The 16,749-nt window shown below is 49.2% G+C and overlaps 1 protein-coding gene across 1 annotated transcript; it reads right to left on the reverse strand.

Annotated features, from left to right (window-relative positions):
- Positions 1–13: 13 nt before the first annotated feature.
- LOC143000469 (E3 ubiquitin-protein ligase RNF19A-like) lies at positions 14–16,528 on the reverse strand. Its single transcript, XM_076149794.1, has 10 exons — positions 16,378–16,528; positions 7,782–8,703; positions 5,416–5,624; positions 5,164–5,308; positions 4,882–5,044; positions 4,683–4,797; positions 4,413–4,571; positions 3,454–3,673; positions 3,232–3,375; positions 14–3,125 (listed from the first exon to the last, which is right to left on the reverse strand). The coding sequence occupies exons 2-10, from the start codon at positions 8,453–8,455 to the stop codon at positions 2,327–2,329; spliced, it is 2,628 nt and encodes an 875-aa protein (XP_076005909.1). The 5' UTR covers positions 8,456–8,703; positions 16,378–16,528; the 3' UTR covers positions 14–2,326.
- Between the last annotated feature and the right edge of the window lie 221 nt (positions 16,529–16,749).

Consider the following 16,749-nt stretch of genomic DNA (forward strand, 5'->3'; position numbering starts at 1 on the left):
GCATACAAAAAACAATGATTTAGAATTTTATTGTTTTAGGATATGCATCAACATGCACATTATAAAGCAGAACATTAGGAAATATATACTTTTTCATATAGCATAAGCATCTTTTTGACCGAGTTAGAAAACAGACGTGGCACCGGTCTCCAAATGATACAAAACTCACAGGGATTAAAGAACTTTCAACAAAAACCAGGTGAGAACATCCTGCACGCCGGCTTTGTTACTCTGCTCCACAGCTACACAGCATCACTTTGGATAAGACGGCTTCTTATTGCCAGCAGGAGCAGAGCAACAACGCCTGGTGAGGATCTGAAGAACGGATCGGCTCCAGGGAGACTTTGGCTACTTTAAAAAGGACAAAAAAATAATGTGAAAAGGACTTCAAATCAATGGCGGCTGTATCAACTGCGTCAGAACACTTTGAGTGATCTGATCCGAAGTATTCCCACAAAATCAGGTTAAACCCTGTGTTGTGTTTCCTTGTTTTTGGTGTATTGGGGCCATTTCGCCACCTTATGACCACAGATCAAAAAGGTGCGTTCAGGTACTAGTGATCTGTAGTTTTCTCAAGCGTTCTGGGCTAAAACCAGAGCAGCCTGAGAGCGTCTTTGGTGTGTCTGCTCCCATCAGCACTCACCGGGGGGGCGGGGCTTGTGTTTACACTTTCTCAATGCACTGTAGTTCATTCACCAGTCGTCAGATTTCTTACATTTATCATTTGAAGACTCACAGAACGAAAAGACAAAAACACTAAAAAGGCACTGCAGGTCCAACAAATACACAATTATATTTGCATTAATCGTTTTGCAAGGCATTTTAGAAAACAAACATTGATACACAGTTTAAATACGAGCAAAGTCTCAGAATCAAAAGTTGGGATTGGATTTTGATATTGCAGATCCTCATCATCATACTGTATGTGTGTTTGCTGCTGAAAGTGAAACTGGAATTTTCATCAAATATGCTGCTGTCCAATCAAGAGATGGGAATTAAGTGGGACATGAACAAAATGAAGGTTTGGTTAGATGACAGAGATCTGAGGCTCCCAAATGAAGAAAACCACCACAATTTGAGGCAATATTATTTTAGTTTCAGAGATGAGGGGTCAGATTTACGTTGATGAGAACCGTGCAGCTGTTTGAAAAGGCAGAGACCGAACATTGATGTGATATTCGGACGTTTCTCCAACAGCTCAGATGTTCTCCAGTGTGGATTTGCTCCATAAAGGAATGTGGTTTGCGATTACGTCAGAGAGGAAAAAGGCAATGGTTAAACTTTGATCTGAGACTTTGTCGAGGCGTTTCTCCACCTGTTTACGCTCAAAAACACAAACCCAGGACCCATCACAGGGCGTCAACATTAAAACCAACTTTCCCAAAATGGAAAATAAAACAAGAGTAAACATAGAGCGCAGAAAATAAGAGTCACATTTTAAAACAAAAGTCATTATTTGTCGTTATAGATGATGAGTGGAAAAATACACTTTGCTATGGTGTCTGGTCCCTCTTAGGTTTAGATGCCAGACGGGAGGTTCAAGGACGCCTCGCTGTGGTGTTTCTCACACACACACACAAACACACAAGCTGAATGAATTGGTGGTGAACCACAGCGATGACATCGTCGTCCTCCTCCTCCCCCACCCCGTCTCTGAACCATGCAAACCACAAAGAAAACCAGATAACTGCAGATGTGAGACGGTATAATAAGGTCGGCCAGTATAGTAGCGGCTCAACTTTACAGTTGAACGTTAAATGGTTTCGCTCACGCCCGTCCAGCGTCATCAGGTCTGCGGTTTGTGAGCGCCGGTGAACGATAAAGAGGATCGTTCAGGGGGGCGACACACAGGGTGCAGATCATCATAGTAGCTGGATCGGGTCAGAACCTTCTGCAGTATCACATCACAGTGATAACCTTGTCTTACATCTGCCCGCACACTCGCACACACACAAACACACTCGGCTCTGCCTTCTCCAGGCCCTGCTCATGACACACACACACTCACACACACACACACACACACACACACACACACACACACACACACACGCACACGCGCACACGCACACGCACACGCACGCACCTTCTTGTCTCGCTTCAGAAATACAATCTGCTTTCCTTTCTCCGTCAGTCCTCATGTTCTCTCTCAAACTTCCTCCTCCTCTGCTCTCTCCATCACCGTTACTTTGACATTCACAACTCTTCCACCTCCATTGCAGACGAAATATAGAATTAGACTGAAGCTTTTAGCCTCAGAACATCATCACCAGCTCAGCAGAGTGAGGCGAGTGTGTGTTTTACGGGGACTGGAGCCCGAGTTCTTTTAGATATCTGTCTGTATGCAGCATCCCGCCTGCTGCTCGGCTCTGTTGCTGCTCTCCTTCAGGTCCTCGTCCTGGTCCGGATCAGCAGACGCACCGCCCGGCTCTTTGCCCGCACCGCCGCCCCCGTTCTCCTCGCTGATGTACAGAAACGTCCCGCCGCTTCCCTCTTGTGGCGAGGCGGGAGGCGACGCCGACAGCACGCGGTGGCTGTAGGGGGCGTGGCCAGCGTGAGGCGGGTAAAGTTCCAGCCGGTCGTGCTCTACCTCGGGCATGGGGGTGATGGCAGGACGAGGGTGGGCGTCCGCCGGGCCTGATGAGGAGGAGGGAGGAGCGGGTCTGGAGGTTTCGGGGTCCGAGCAGCTGAGCTCACATGAGAAGTGGCTACAGTGTGAGTCGGCCACTGAGGGCAGGCTGCCGCTCAGGGACGGGGAATCGAACTCAGAGGAGTTTGTGCTGCGCTGCTCCACCAGCTGAGCGTCCATGTTCTCCCGCGTCTCGCTGATTTTTGTCTCCGCTCTGCCGCTGCCTCTCTTCCAGAGCTTTCCTTTGCTCTTCTTGCTCCCCGAGGAGGAGGAGGAGGAGTTGGACGTCTCTTTTGACCACGGGGATGACGTGTGGAAGCAGTGGGTGTCGTGGCTGGCTGAGCAGCTGGTGGACGGGCAGGAGGCTCCTGCCGCAGCTCTGAGGCCGGCCGTGTTGCTGCTGCAGCCCGGCTCGTCCAGGCTGCTGCTGGCGCTGCAGTGCCGCATCTTCTCCTGCTTGGACTCCACGTCTGCCTGCACCTCCAAGCTGTTGTCTCTGCAAAGCAATGACACTTAACTATTAATTAAAATCCAAATGAATCAGTAGATAGGTGGATTATCAGAGTACAGGGCGGTGAGATGAAGCCCTGCAGCCTGCTGACCTCTCCAGGGGCATGTAGGCGTTGAGGATGGATCCTGCCATGGCCTTTGTGCTGGCGTTGTCACTGATGGTGCCCAGGCTCACCGTGGCCGACTCCCCGCTCAGACTGCATCGCTCCTTTTGAACGTCGGCCTGAACCTCCATCCTAGACGCCAGACTTAGAACGTCAGAGCCAGAAACATTGACTTTGCCTCTCTATACCCAGATGCTCTGAGAGCGTTACCTATTGTAGCAGCTGCCTGACAGGCTGCCCGTGATGCTGGCCCCAGCCAGCGCGGTGGTGCTGGCGTTGTCGCTCATGTTGTCTCTCTGCGTGCTGCTCATGCCGCAGCGCTCCATGTGGCTGCCGCTCACGCTGAGGCTCAGGCCCGTCAGTCCGCCCACACTGGCCCCGTCTCCCAGGCTGGGGTTGTTGAGGCGCGTCTCTGCCACTGAGGTCGTGTCTGCAGAGGACAGAGGAACAGATTAGGACTTTTTATTAGTTTACATGAAAGTAAAGCTGCTGCCAGATGATCCAAGAAGATCCTTTTAAAGTTGTTTTCACAGTCGGCTTAACACCGTTACTGAAAGGTTTCTTTTATGGACTTGTCTCTTCATGATGGATCAGCAAACTGTCAGGGCTTCAATAACCGCCGTCATGTCTCACGCGTTATGTTCCCGGAAAGGTCAAAGTCTCTGCTGCCGGCTGCATTCCTCATCGCCATTTGGAGTGTTGACGGAAGCTGTGAGAAACACAATCTCTGCTTCCCTCAATGCCCCCTGGGAAAACCGAGAGGAGCTCGACCTCCACGCACCTTCAACTTGGCAGCTACCAAACCCACAGCGACAGGAAGAACCGCCCGCACCGTGCCAGCAGCCAGTTCTCCCTCTCTCACATGCACGCACGCAGGCAGACACATTTTCAGACACACTTCTACATGTAAACACGCGTGTACAAGGCCACTGAGAACAACTGAGACGGGACACAAGAAGCTGCTATAATCACTTGTGTGCCGTGTGACAGAATGTGTGAAGCTGAACAAAGAGACACAGGAAAACACGAGACGCTCTTACAAAAGATGACCTGAGTGAAGTAAGGAAGTAAAGCAGACAGGAATACAAGCAGGAAGTGCTCATGAGCTGGAGTCGTCTGTTAACATTCCAAGTGTGTTTGCTGCAGCCGCTCAGTTGAGAGACGCTCACCTGTGGCTGCTGCTCCACTGCCTATGTTGTCGTTTTCGTCGTCAAATTCGATCCGCACGCCCTTCCCGTTGCCGGCAGACACGCCGCAGCCTCCGCTCCGGCACAGCGAGATGGGGACGACGCCGTAGACGTACGCCAACATGATGGGCACGCCGATGCCTGAGGCACACAAATAAGAAGGAAATGGGAGCAACCAGGAAACACCTTTGATGAATACGCTGAGTGGTGAGAGGAGCTGGAGCGACGGGGCAGAGAGGAAGAGTCTCTTACCGACGGTGACAGCGGCGACCACAGGAGACACGATCACGGAGAGCGTCACACCGCCGGCGATCACCAGGTTCCTCTTGTGTTTGGAAATGTCTTTACCCTCGTAGCGATTGTGAATCTGTAGGAAGAGAGTCTGTGTGAGTGAATGGCACAGCAGCAGAAAGCACCGCCGACGCCGCTCTGTGTAATCGTCACATCTCACCTTCCTGCCCACGTAGACCGGGATGCCGATGATCATGGCCGGGATGGCGATGCCGGCGATGAGGGCGATGCCAACGGGAGCTCCCACCAATGTGCCCAGCTGCCACAGGATCTTCTTCTTCCTGCTCCACGGCTTTTTGCCCCAGAAGGTGCAGCCGGACGGACTGAGAGGTCAAGAATCAGAATACATTTCATCACGACGAGAAAGAGAACCCGACACGAGACACAACAAACAGGAGGGAAAACTGCAGCAACGCCATCAATCTGGGTGCATCTGTCTCACCTTAAGTAGTGCAGGTCGGAGATCTCCTTCATGCAGAGCCAGCAGAACTCACAGCCACAGACGGCGCAGGTCATGTGATTACAGCTGCCGTCGTTCATCTTGATGATGTAGGCGGCGCAGCGAGGACACGGCTTGATATCGTCACCTGGTGGAGAAGAATTGGAGTATTTTAGTACCTGTGTGGCAAGAATCTGAAGGTACAGGTGTGCGTGTGCTTGTGTGCGTGTGTGCGTGTGTGTGTGTGTGCGTTACCTGCAGCTCCACTCTCTTGGCTGTAGCTGAGGGAGGAGGACCTGAAAGTCCTCAGCCGGAGGTTCTGGGCCCTCTGCTGCCGCGCTGAGTCGCAGGTCTGGTTTGGGTGCCACAGCTGCTTGCAATGGTAGCAGAACTCCGTCCCGCATCCTTCGCGCCCGCAGGTGATCTTTGGGCAGCTGGCACAGCCGAACGCAATGACAGCGTAACTGGGGGGAGATGAAGAGGGGTGGGGTTAGATAACAGTCGGAGGGAACTTTGGATTGCAAGTGTGTGGCTGTGATGAGTGTGGATGTAGCAAATGAGAGCAACACGAGGGGCAGCGGCGCTACAATGACAGCTGGGTACAAAAGTGGATAGAAGAAATGAGAATCTGATGTCTGATAACGTTCAGATACACGCCACCATGATGTACACCTTCTGAGTTTCATCTGCAGCATTTCTAACACGGCAGACCGACTACAGCGTCTCACCGGAGCTTGGGCTGTAAACCCTCGAGCGAGCCGGCTTTCATTTTACATCCCGGACACATAATTGGCCGCACGGGAACGGCTGATGAATCCTAATCTAAGGAAAGCCATAAAAGGTAACAAACACGGCCTTATGGCGACTCCGGTGACTCACGCTCCTGTGTCCGCGTCCCCGTCCCCAGTGAGGACGAGCGGTGACTCATTACATTAATTGGGACATAAGTGGACGTGAGCTACAGAGACATGGCGGAGCACCTGGTCTTCCATATACATGGCAACCTCAGCTAAACCCCCGAGACGGCCGTGGCCATTCAGCACGGCCGGACCGCTCTCTTCTGCGTCTTGTCCATTGTGTGGTTGGCATGGAAACGTGACAAGCACATGATAAGGGGGGAAAAACAAACAGTAGCTGACGTCTAGAAGTGACCAGCTCTTTACAGGGACATGAGTGTGTGCAGAGGGACTAAAGTTTATTCCTTTTATTGCCATGCCATGATGTAAATACATGATGTTTCCTGATAATGGGGCCGTTTAGGTGTGAGAAACAAATCATATCAAAGCAGCAAACTCCTTATTCTTGCTGGACAATGTGGCGTCGGGGGTAAAGAGGCCTTCCACATAACATCTAAACTTATAAAGGTTAAAAACTCTGCCAGAGCAAAGCCTGTGGCCGGGTAAGAGCCGCGTCTCCCTACAGACGAGTCAACTCTGCCAGCGGAAAGGATGACATCAGCTGATATACCAGGCTGATTAAATATTTGAGGATGGAGGTAAGTATTTAAATCCGACAGACGTGGCGAGATCAGCTGATACCGTCCAAACAACGGTGACGGGAGTTACACAAGAACACGACCAGCGAGAGAGAGAGAGAGAGGGAGAGAGAGAGGAGCATATTTAGCATGACTTCCTTGTTTGTCATGCACACGACATCAGTGTGTTCAAGACAAACAGCAGCCCTGTCTTTGCACGCATCAACGACAGAGCAATCCTCCCCTCCTGTTCCAATCAAACACACTATCAGCTGCATTTTACTGTGTTTCCAATGCAAAAGACCAACAGGAAGCGCCGTGTCAGATAAAAGGGGGGCAGAAAGAAAACAAAAAGAAAACAAATATCAGCGTTTCCCTCACAAGTGACCTGCTGGAATGTGAAAACACGATAAAACCAAAGTAACACAGACTAAGAGCTCGGGAGGGGAACAGTGCAATTATTCAACAGAGGAGAGAAAGCGAGGGGGAGAGGAAGAGAGAGAGGCATTAACAAGTGGAGTGTGTGGCGGCGAGCCAGGAGGGGCGGAGGGCCAGAACACAAACCAATGAAAGAGCCATTATCCCAGTACACGGGGGTCACTGGTGTTGATGCATTGTTGTTGGCCCCGATGCAGCAGAGAGCATGTGAAGGGTTAAACCTCTGCCGAGTGCCGCAATCAGTCAGAACTAAACAAACACCCACGTGACACAAACGCCCCAAAGAGTCTAATTGAACTCACTTGCCCTTCATCGTGTGAAAGGTGAAGGAGCTCACAGCGTCGAGACGGCAGCGCCTTTGTGTATCGCCGTGACGGCACAAAATGGCCGACACATTCGACTGACAGAATAAGCACAATTTATTAACGCTCCGTCTTCTTATTTATAAGTCCGTCTCTGCCTGCGGTCGACTTCAAAGCAACAGATCTCTCACTCACACACACACACCCACACCCACACACACACACACACACACAAGCTTCCTTCATGTATTTGCATCCTGTGTTATTTTGAGACTTAAGAAGAAAGCCGACATCAAAGTTTCTCAAATACTAAAAGTTGTTGGAATATTTATAGAAAAGATCAAATTCAATATAATTTCTTCCCGAGTTCTGTCCCGCTCATTTGTGTGGTAGTTGGTCTTTCTTACCCGCAGTCGGGGGCGGGGCACCAGCGGCAGTCGGGTTCGGCGACGAGCCACCGCCTCAGCATGAACTCCTCGTACTTCTCCATGAGCGCCCGGTCGCCCAGGATGATCTGGATGTCGTGCGGGTTGAAGCGCTCGGAGCACTCGGGGCAGCAGATGTTGACGCGCGACTCCGAGATCTCGATGCGCAGGTACTGTCGCAGGCAGTCCAGGCAGGAGCGGTGGTGGCAGGTCATGATATCGGGGAAGCTCTCGCGGGCGTGGTGCAGCAGGCACAGCGGGCACTCCAGCAGGTCCGGCGAAGACTCTGACGAAGTCGAGGCCACGGCCAGCGAGGAGTGGATGGACGTTTTGTCCTGGAAAGTCTCTGACGGGACGCTTTCTGTGCTGACGATGCCATCCGAACAAGAACCTGAACCAGTACCGCTCCCGGTAACACTACTAGTACCGCTACTAGTAACACTCCCGGCGCCTGCTCCATCACAAGCCAGGATGGGCCTGGACTTGCGTTTGGGGTCACGCTCTGGCCGTCGGCGTCGACCGAAGAGCGAGTGGAGGGACAGGCGGCGCTTCTTTGGCGTCTTCCTGCCCGACGGGAGGCTGATGGACGAGGCGGCCGACTGCAGGTCTCGCTCTGAGCCCAAGCTGCCCTGATGCTGCTGCTGGTGGAGGCTCATCGTGTCGGGAAGAGCGACGCTGCTGTCACGACTAGAAACCCACCTCAGAACATCCAGCTGTGAAGATGAGGGAACAGGAGAGGGAGGAGGGGAAGGGGGGCCGAGGAGGGAACAGAATTGTCGAGGGGGGGAGGGGCCGGACAGCTGTGGGCTACGACATCGTGGCTGGAGGCTCGTCGAGGGGCGTCTGTGCTGCGCTCTGTGCCTGGGCTGAACCGGGCCCCTGGTGTATCAGAATCACTCCCAACCTAAGAGACAGACGAACAGAAAGCTTCAGTTAGTGGACGAAAGAGAAAAAAGGACGCGGAGCTGAATCAGAAACATGTGAACCATTTAGGGGCGTGTCGCTTTGGCTGGATGACAAATCGACTGGACGCACAACAAGAAGAGAGAGAAGGGAAAGTACACCGTCACAAAGAGGAAACTGAACATCTTTATCAAAAAGGATCAGACATGTTTGAACACACACACAAACACACACACACACACACACACAGACTATGATTACATGGAAATAAATGATAGTTATAAAGTACAGGGTTTACTGCTCTGTGTTACAGCGAGAGGCCTTTGATAATTAAGAGTTTCCTGGCAGGGCTGAAGCATTTTTTCTCAGGCTCATCTTAAGCGTGTTTGCGTGTGTGTCTGTGTGTGTGTGTGTGTGTCTGTGTGTGTGCACGCAGGCGAGTCTGCTGGCCATAACGACCGTAGGCTTTCCCCTGGAGTGTGCATCAGTCCAGCGAAGGCAAAACACAAGTCAAACAATCCTGTACTTTTCCACCATAGATCTCTAAAGTGGCCACAGCTGTGCGTCTGTGTGCCTCCGATGAAGCCAGGTCGTTGCTCAACAGCTCGACAAAAAGCGAGGAGTTTGCGAGCACCACCAGAACAAATAAACCCATCTCCAAACGATTCTCAGGGTTCTACGCTTTGCAGAGCCAAGAGGTGACCGGTAAACAAGGCCACTGCAAACACGGGCCGGGGCGGGAATCCATGACTGTGGGTTTTTCTCCGACCAGGATCACATGGAGACAGGCAGCAGTGAAAGTCTTAAGGGGGGGGGGGGGGGGGGGGTCGGTGTGACGGGACGTCTGCAGCTCAGCCTGCAAGCCACAAACTGCCGGTGCTTGACTCTCACTACAGTTCAGGGACGTGAGAATGGGAACATCGATAAACAAAACTGTAATTCAACTCGCGATAGGAATATGTAACAAATCTGAACATTGCTTCCTTCCCATGATTCAGCGTCTCACTGTGCTGACCAACCGAGCTGTGACTAGTGGAATAAAAACACACTAATAGCAGCCTCTATTAAACAACCATGTGGCTCCACCGCTTTTATCTTCCCCACACAACTTGATCATAAAGCAATAATGAGGAGGCTGTAAAACATGGGCTGAGTAAACACACACACGGCTCTGGCTGCCTGGTTTAAGGTCACATTCAACACTGTGATAAAAAACAACTTCTTATCAGGCTGCTGCTTGGATTTGGAAAAAAATGTGCCGTTCGCTCGCACAATCATCCATTATTCTTCAGATGGAGCAGAGAACGGGCAGGTGAACACGTCAGACAAGATGCAGATGCTCATTTAGAGTTTCTAGCTCATTTATACAGGCATGCAAAACACCGGGGACATCTGAATGCGACTTGACCCCGAGTGCCACCGCCTCGGCTCGAGTGCCACCGCCATCCTTCCTTCCCTGTGGTCGCCGCGGTGCTTTCGGGTCACACGGTTTCTGAATTTATAGTTGTTGTTTTTTTTTACGGCCCAGATCCACAAAGAGCAGAAGTGACCCACATGTCCCCGGCGACCTCAGCGATGACGCCAGTGCGATCCCATAACTTGGGTTTGTTTCACTTTAGGGCTTGATGAATGGATGCCAGAGGCCTTCCTGTGTAAACCCTCTGCACTGTGCACCCTGTGTTTACCATTCAAGCATAAATTGTGTTAATGTAGACGATGTTATTATAGATATGAGAAGAAGTTTCCCAAGGAGAGTGGAGCGTCCCCAAACTTCTTGTCCCTTCATTCAGTGCTTAATGTCACCAAAGAGACTTCCTCAGACGGCAGGTTCCCATACTGAAGATCACGCTGACCCTTATGTCTGACCTCTGTGAGCCGCCAGCTAAAGATAAAGTGGATTTAAAAGTCATTTACTGAGGGGGAAAAAGAAAATGTAATTGCATTTCATCACGCCATCGCCACAGCAGCCAAGTTGTAAAGGATAATGTTGTTTAATTAGTGGCTCTGAAAGTTTAAGAGCTGCATTTTAAAACCAAAAGCTCCATATAACATCTGACTGTCAGGCAGCAGAGAACACGGAACAAAAACCAAACACCCCAAAGACGTCTTTTTCCCTGATATATTAATATAAAGATAAGTGTTATTTCTCTTTTTCTGTTTTGCCATTATGCCACCCAACACAAACTTTAGTCTAAGAAACCAATGACTGTTTAGCGTGGTGTGTTATGTGATCCGGCACATACAAAGACGTCTTTTCTGTCCCTGAAATAACACACCGAGCAACATGTTCTGTTCCCAAAGCGAATCTCGCACCGCGCCGTGGACAGTGACTCAGCCCGGCGTTGGGTCATCCACTGGATAAGCGGACTGCTCTGGGACAATAAACGCTGCCATTGACTCAAAGCTCAAAGGTCAGAGCTTGTTTGTGAGCTAAATCTGGGTCTCTGACAGCATCGTCGCTATGGGACAATCGCAGCGAGACAGACGGAGCAGTGTTGGGAACGTGAGCCTGGAAGCCCGCACAGAGAGAAAAGGCAGCCCGGTCTTGGAAGTAATATCTGTGAACTTGCGTATCCCATCACTGACCGGGGGTCAAGGGGCCGTCAAAGGAGGAATATCCTCTTCGGCCGATAAGACGAGCGACCATTGAAGTTGCTGTGATCGATGCCGATCTGTCCAAACACACAATTCCACACAGGGAAACTCCTCTGATTTCAACTCTCAGCCCATAACAAAACTCGATGGTGTGTAGGATCTTCTCACCAGCACCAGAGCAAGAGGAAACTTTAACGGGCCCGAGGAGCAATTTGAAGCGACCACAACTCGATGCGAAATTGCAATCCGGGGCCGTAATTAAACTAGAAATGCCCGCCTCGGTGCTGCAGTGAGAGTGAGTGGGATTTTCCATGTGACTGTGGTCAGTGTGTGTGTGTGAGAGAGGGATGTGCGCACACACACAAGCACGTACACGAAGCCTTCTGCGGCCCGAGGGCACTCGCATGTGACCGTGGCTCACACGTTGGGATAGCCTAGTTCCTGAAACGACCGCAGAACGGGAAGAAGAAGAAAGAGCCGTTAAGACTGCAGCTTTCCTTCCTCCGCCTATAAAAAAATAAGCGTTTTTCCATCAGCTGACGTGTTAACGCTACACACACACACATACACACCCCGATTTCCATTTTAATATGCTGTAATTTGTGGTTTGCACCTCCAGGGTCAGGTGACAGTTATGTTATTGCATCGCGGCTTTTGGGAGTCGCAATGTAATTTGCGTTAACGAGGCGAACGGACGACCCTAACAGAACAGAACGTGTCGGCGAGGTGCAGCAGTGTAACGGCTTCGACCCGCCCGGCTGCCGCACCACACAGCAATAACACGTCGACTCCTGCAGGGCTGTAAACTCAACACATTTGCCTTCCCACCACCTGGGATTTCACAGACGGCCAATTAGGCAAGTAACTAAATTGGAGTGGAATTTTCTTTATGTTGCTGGTTGTGATTGACGCCGCGGCAGGTCGGATCCTGTTTTATGGCGGCAATTTGCAGGTTTAATTTGACATTGTTTGCGATATTAATAAGCTGTCGACAGACCGCGTCGTTCTCAAGAAGCGTCCTGCGTAATTATGTTACACTGGATTTAATTTCAATCATGAAGAGCAGACTGGTGAAGGCACGCACCGGGAAACGAGGCTCAACCAGTGACACCGTGCCTTTACTGGGCCCATTTAGGAGCTAACGGGCCGAGGCACGGGGAGCTATTTATGATGTCATCTGCAACTAAAGGGAAAATGCACCATCAGAAGTCTTCGTAATTCAAACCAAATTGGTTAGTCTTTAGAGTTTTTTCTGTAGCATTGAATCAGTACTGTGCAATTCATCACCTTTGATTGTGGAATAATGCTAATAAAAGAGCGTTTTGTACGGGATGCAGAGTACATTCAGACGCCCACGGACAGGCCTCCTTCAAGTGTCTGATCCCTGAATCTAGAACTTAACAAAATGTTCAAACTCTCGACTCCTGGAGTGGAGTGGAGGCGTTTCACAAGCGCCTTCAGAAATCTGGCTGGTTCATTTCAGATGTTTGCAGAGAGGGGAGTAATGTTCAGGAACAGTTAATCACCCAGTCCCGCCGGCTTTTCTGCAACCACGGCCCAGGTGTGTGTAGGTGTGAAAACAAGCGCCGGCTTCCGCGTCCTCTACTTTTTCCCCTCATTCCTCGCATTCCGACTTCTACCGCTGTCCTTGTTCCCTGGTGAAATGCCCCATTGAAGGCGCAGAGCTTAAGACCCAGAGGCGGGAGGAGTCTGACCACAATGGGGCTGGAGCTGGGAACAATGGCAGGGACAGACACAGCGTGTGCCAGCAGACAGGCTCACCCTGCATCTCTGTTTGCCTCAGCTGGTACACACAACAAACCAGGAAATGTGCTGCCAGCAATACCTGCAAGTCAACTATTATGTTGTGTAGCCCGTTCAGAGATTTCTTACACAACAACAGCTACTTTCACTTTTTATCTGTGCTCAATATAGCCAGTTTCACACTACACCTACAATGACAACTGCTTTTAAAACAACATCTTCTGCGCCGATGTACCTACGTACATATCCGACGGCGCAACAGCTGATTGGCAATGAACTTCTGAAGGTGCTGAAGGAAGCAAACACAGACGCAGACCTTTATCCAGACTTTACTTCTTGAATGAAAGTGTTCGTTATCATGCACAAAGTCTAAACACAAGTGGAGAGCTGACGTAAGAGTTTTGCTGGTTTGGTCGCCTTCAAAGAAAACCTTCTCGTCCAATCCTCCGTCCCCCAGCATCAGGAACAGCGTGTTGCCAGGGGTTTCTTCAACAAAGTGTTCCATCACGTACGCTAATTTCCGCTGACATTCCAGCCAGAGGACAGACTTCCTGATCATGACAATGCAGTCAGTTACTACAGCTTTAGACATGGGAACTGCCAGGAGACTGGACAATAAGCTTTCTAAGAAAAGACACCTTTTTCTTAAAGCCTTTTAGACAACTTTGTTTACCTACGTTCTTTGGTAACTGCATGGCGGCACAGCTTCAGACGTTCCCCTGAATTTAATTTGTGTTTGAAAACGTTTTTTTATTGCGAGGCTGCCCTGCACTCATCAGGTTGAGGCCAACATTCTGTCAGGTGAAAACAGAAATAACCCTGTAGTTTCATAAATCACTGTTTGGCCTGCCATTAGCCGGCCAGTGTAATAATAATGTACGAGCTGAACAGAGAACGGGGGACGGGGGACAATAGAGTAAACACCTTTGAAGCAGCTTTCGGCACTATTTACTAAACACTCCGATTTACAGCCAACAAGATCGAGTACTTTTCCACTGTTTCTAGTAGTTTTCCACTTATTTGCCTTGTAATCGATAACAATGGATCAATGTCTGTTGTGACGACTTCAAAGAAAGCCTGTGGGTGCAGTGACAGTGATCGCCCAACGTACTACCGACAGAGTCCATCAACTTTCCACTCCTGTCTGTGTTTAACAGATTATTCCCCTGGCTGAATGAGGTAACCTATATTATAGTACGTGCTCAATCATTTCTCACTCCCACAACCAAGTACACTCATCGCATTAATCAGAACAAAACAAGCTCATACTTTCTAAAGGAATCAATACAATCGCTTCACTTAATTGTCAACTCAAACCGTTTCAGATTTGTCAGTAGAAGCTGTCACCATCCGACACACAATCTAGTTTGAGATCGTGCTGGCTCTTATGCTCAGTGGACTGATCAATGTGTCCACACGAGAAAATATGTGCGCCGACACAAAAGAGGGCTCACAGGATATTTTCCGCCACAGCCCGAGCCAATACAGAATACTGTCCATCTGAAAACCCTCTTTATTTGCGAGCAGCCAATGGCGCCGGAGTGCAGTGTGAAAAGGTGGGTGGCATTGGGTGAATCTACTCCATCAGCTATTTACACCGCGCATCTTCCAGTCACCCAAGTGCAACGACAGCCTCTCTCTCTCCTCTGCCTGTCCTTTCTCCCGGTGCCAAAGTCTTTTCACCGCACACACAGCAGGGGAGAAGGAAGCAGATGAGAGCTCAAATGAAGAGATGAAAGCTGATCACTGGAGCCCAAAGCTGTGGATGCACCCACTTCACTGTAGCTGAGGAGCTGCTGCACTTAGGCCAAGTTTCCTATACAGTAATTAACATGGAAGCTATGAAAGAGGTCAGCATGAAAATATAAAATATGCGTTCCCATAACTATTAGGACTATTAATTTCGTCAATTTGACCACTATGACCATTTTAGAACTAACTAAACGTCCGTTACTGAATCCAGAAGTATCATAAATACCAGAGGTAGACAGAGAAATGTGTCACCTACACACAAAACTAGTATCATATTTATTAATAACAGTGGTGTAAACAGGAAGTCTGCCGTCCACAGTGGCCATTAGGAGATTGCACTCAATAAGCTCCAGTGAGGGCGGTTGAATAAAAATCAGCAAATAAGGGCCGAGCTCGGTACACACAGCAGTAAAACAGAAACAGGAACATTGCAGGTGTATTTCCAGTCTGTGCACTACCTCTATATTTAGTAACAGGAACAAATCACTCTTTCACACCAGGTAGCTGAACTCAAATGACAATGTTTTGACATGACACAAGGCTCACCAACTGTATAAATATGAGCTCAAACTAAACTTAGACTGAATGAGGGAAGCCCCCGAATCAACAAAGTGATGGCACCAGCAAAAGGTCACTTTTAAAAGCACACTAAATGCAAAACGTTAAATAAGAAAATACATAATGCAAATAGCGACGCAAAACCAACAGGCAGAAGAAAATGAAGAACACAAAACAGTGAGAAGACGGACGAGTGGGAGTTTAAATAAGATGCACACTAAGGAAACTAGTAGAGACAGCAAAGTTGATTGATGTGCTACAGTATAAGACGCGTTCAACTGTAGTTCTGCTTTTCGTTATGACTCAGGTTAACGTTTAACGAACACGGACAACTGTTTATTCAGTTTGTCAACAAGGTAAAGTCGTCCCTATCGCTCATTTTCCGCCCAGTACATGAAGAATGCATGTGTACTTCTAACGCTGTGTGACGCTCATATGTTTGTATTTAGAAAGGCCTCACAAAAATATGCACTTCTCCAGCTCAAGACTACGACTAACACGATTTATGCCCCAACTACTAAAAGTGAAAACACGACGTGTCAAGTACGTGAATATAGCGTGACATTAAGAGCTTTGGTGAAGGGGAATAGTTTATTTTTAACGATTACATAACTTGCTTTAGGTGGAAAATGCAGTTTGTCTGGTTTTATTAGAGAACGGGGGCGAACGTTAGATATCCTTGTTCTATCCTCCAGCTGAGCTAACCAGCATTAGCCGCTGCTGCTAACCGAACCCTGCCCGATGTGGCACGAAGAGACCAGCCAACTTGAACTCAACTGCGTGCGAAGCTGCTGCGCCGCGGCGGAGGAAGTTAATCGATAACGCGGAACAGCGAACCGAGAGGGGGCGAGTAACTTTACCCGATGTTCGATCGAGAAAAAGGACAAGCTAACTCACACGGCTTACCTGCTAGCTGTTCGATAGACCCGAAGAGGAGGAAGTTGTAAAGTCTGGAATTTTAATATAATTACTTCTATTTATATGTCTTCATCTTATTCAAACTTACCAGTTACTTTCCCTGGTTCTCTCTGTCGCTGTGGCTCAACAGTGTCCGCGGCTCTCTGCCGCTGGAAAAATGTTGACAAAACTTGGCTGAGCACCTCAGGAACACAGACTATTAACCAGGCAGGAAACGACACAAACAATACTCACACTTCCGCTCACAATTTTACTCATTTCAAAATAAAACCAGCGCAGATTTCGCTTTACGCAATGTACACTTATGTAAATGTCACAAATTCTTGGCATGCTTCATACATTTTCCATTCTATCTCCAGTGGAATCTGAGGTCATAAAAAATTGATCAAATGAAACAATGATTGGTAACATCCTTAAATATGATGTAATCATATACTATAAACATAACTTGGGTTCTTTC

This window comes from Genypterus blacodes, unplaced genomic scaffold, assembly GCF_046128005.1.
Source record: "Genypterus blacodes isolate CSIRO-AG114 ecotype Tasmania unplaced genomic scaffold, CSIRO-AGI_Gbla_v1 ptg000048l_1, whole genome shotgun sequence".
Lineage (NCBI taxonomy): Eukaryota > Metazoa > Chordata > Actinopteri > Ophidiiformes > Ophidiidae > Genypterus > Genypterus blacodes.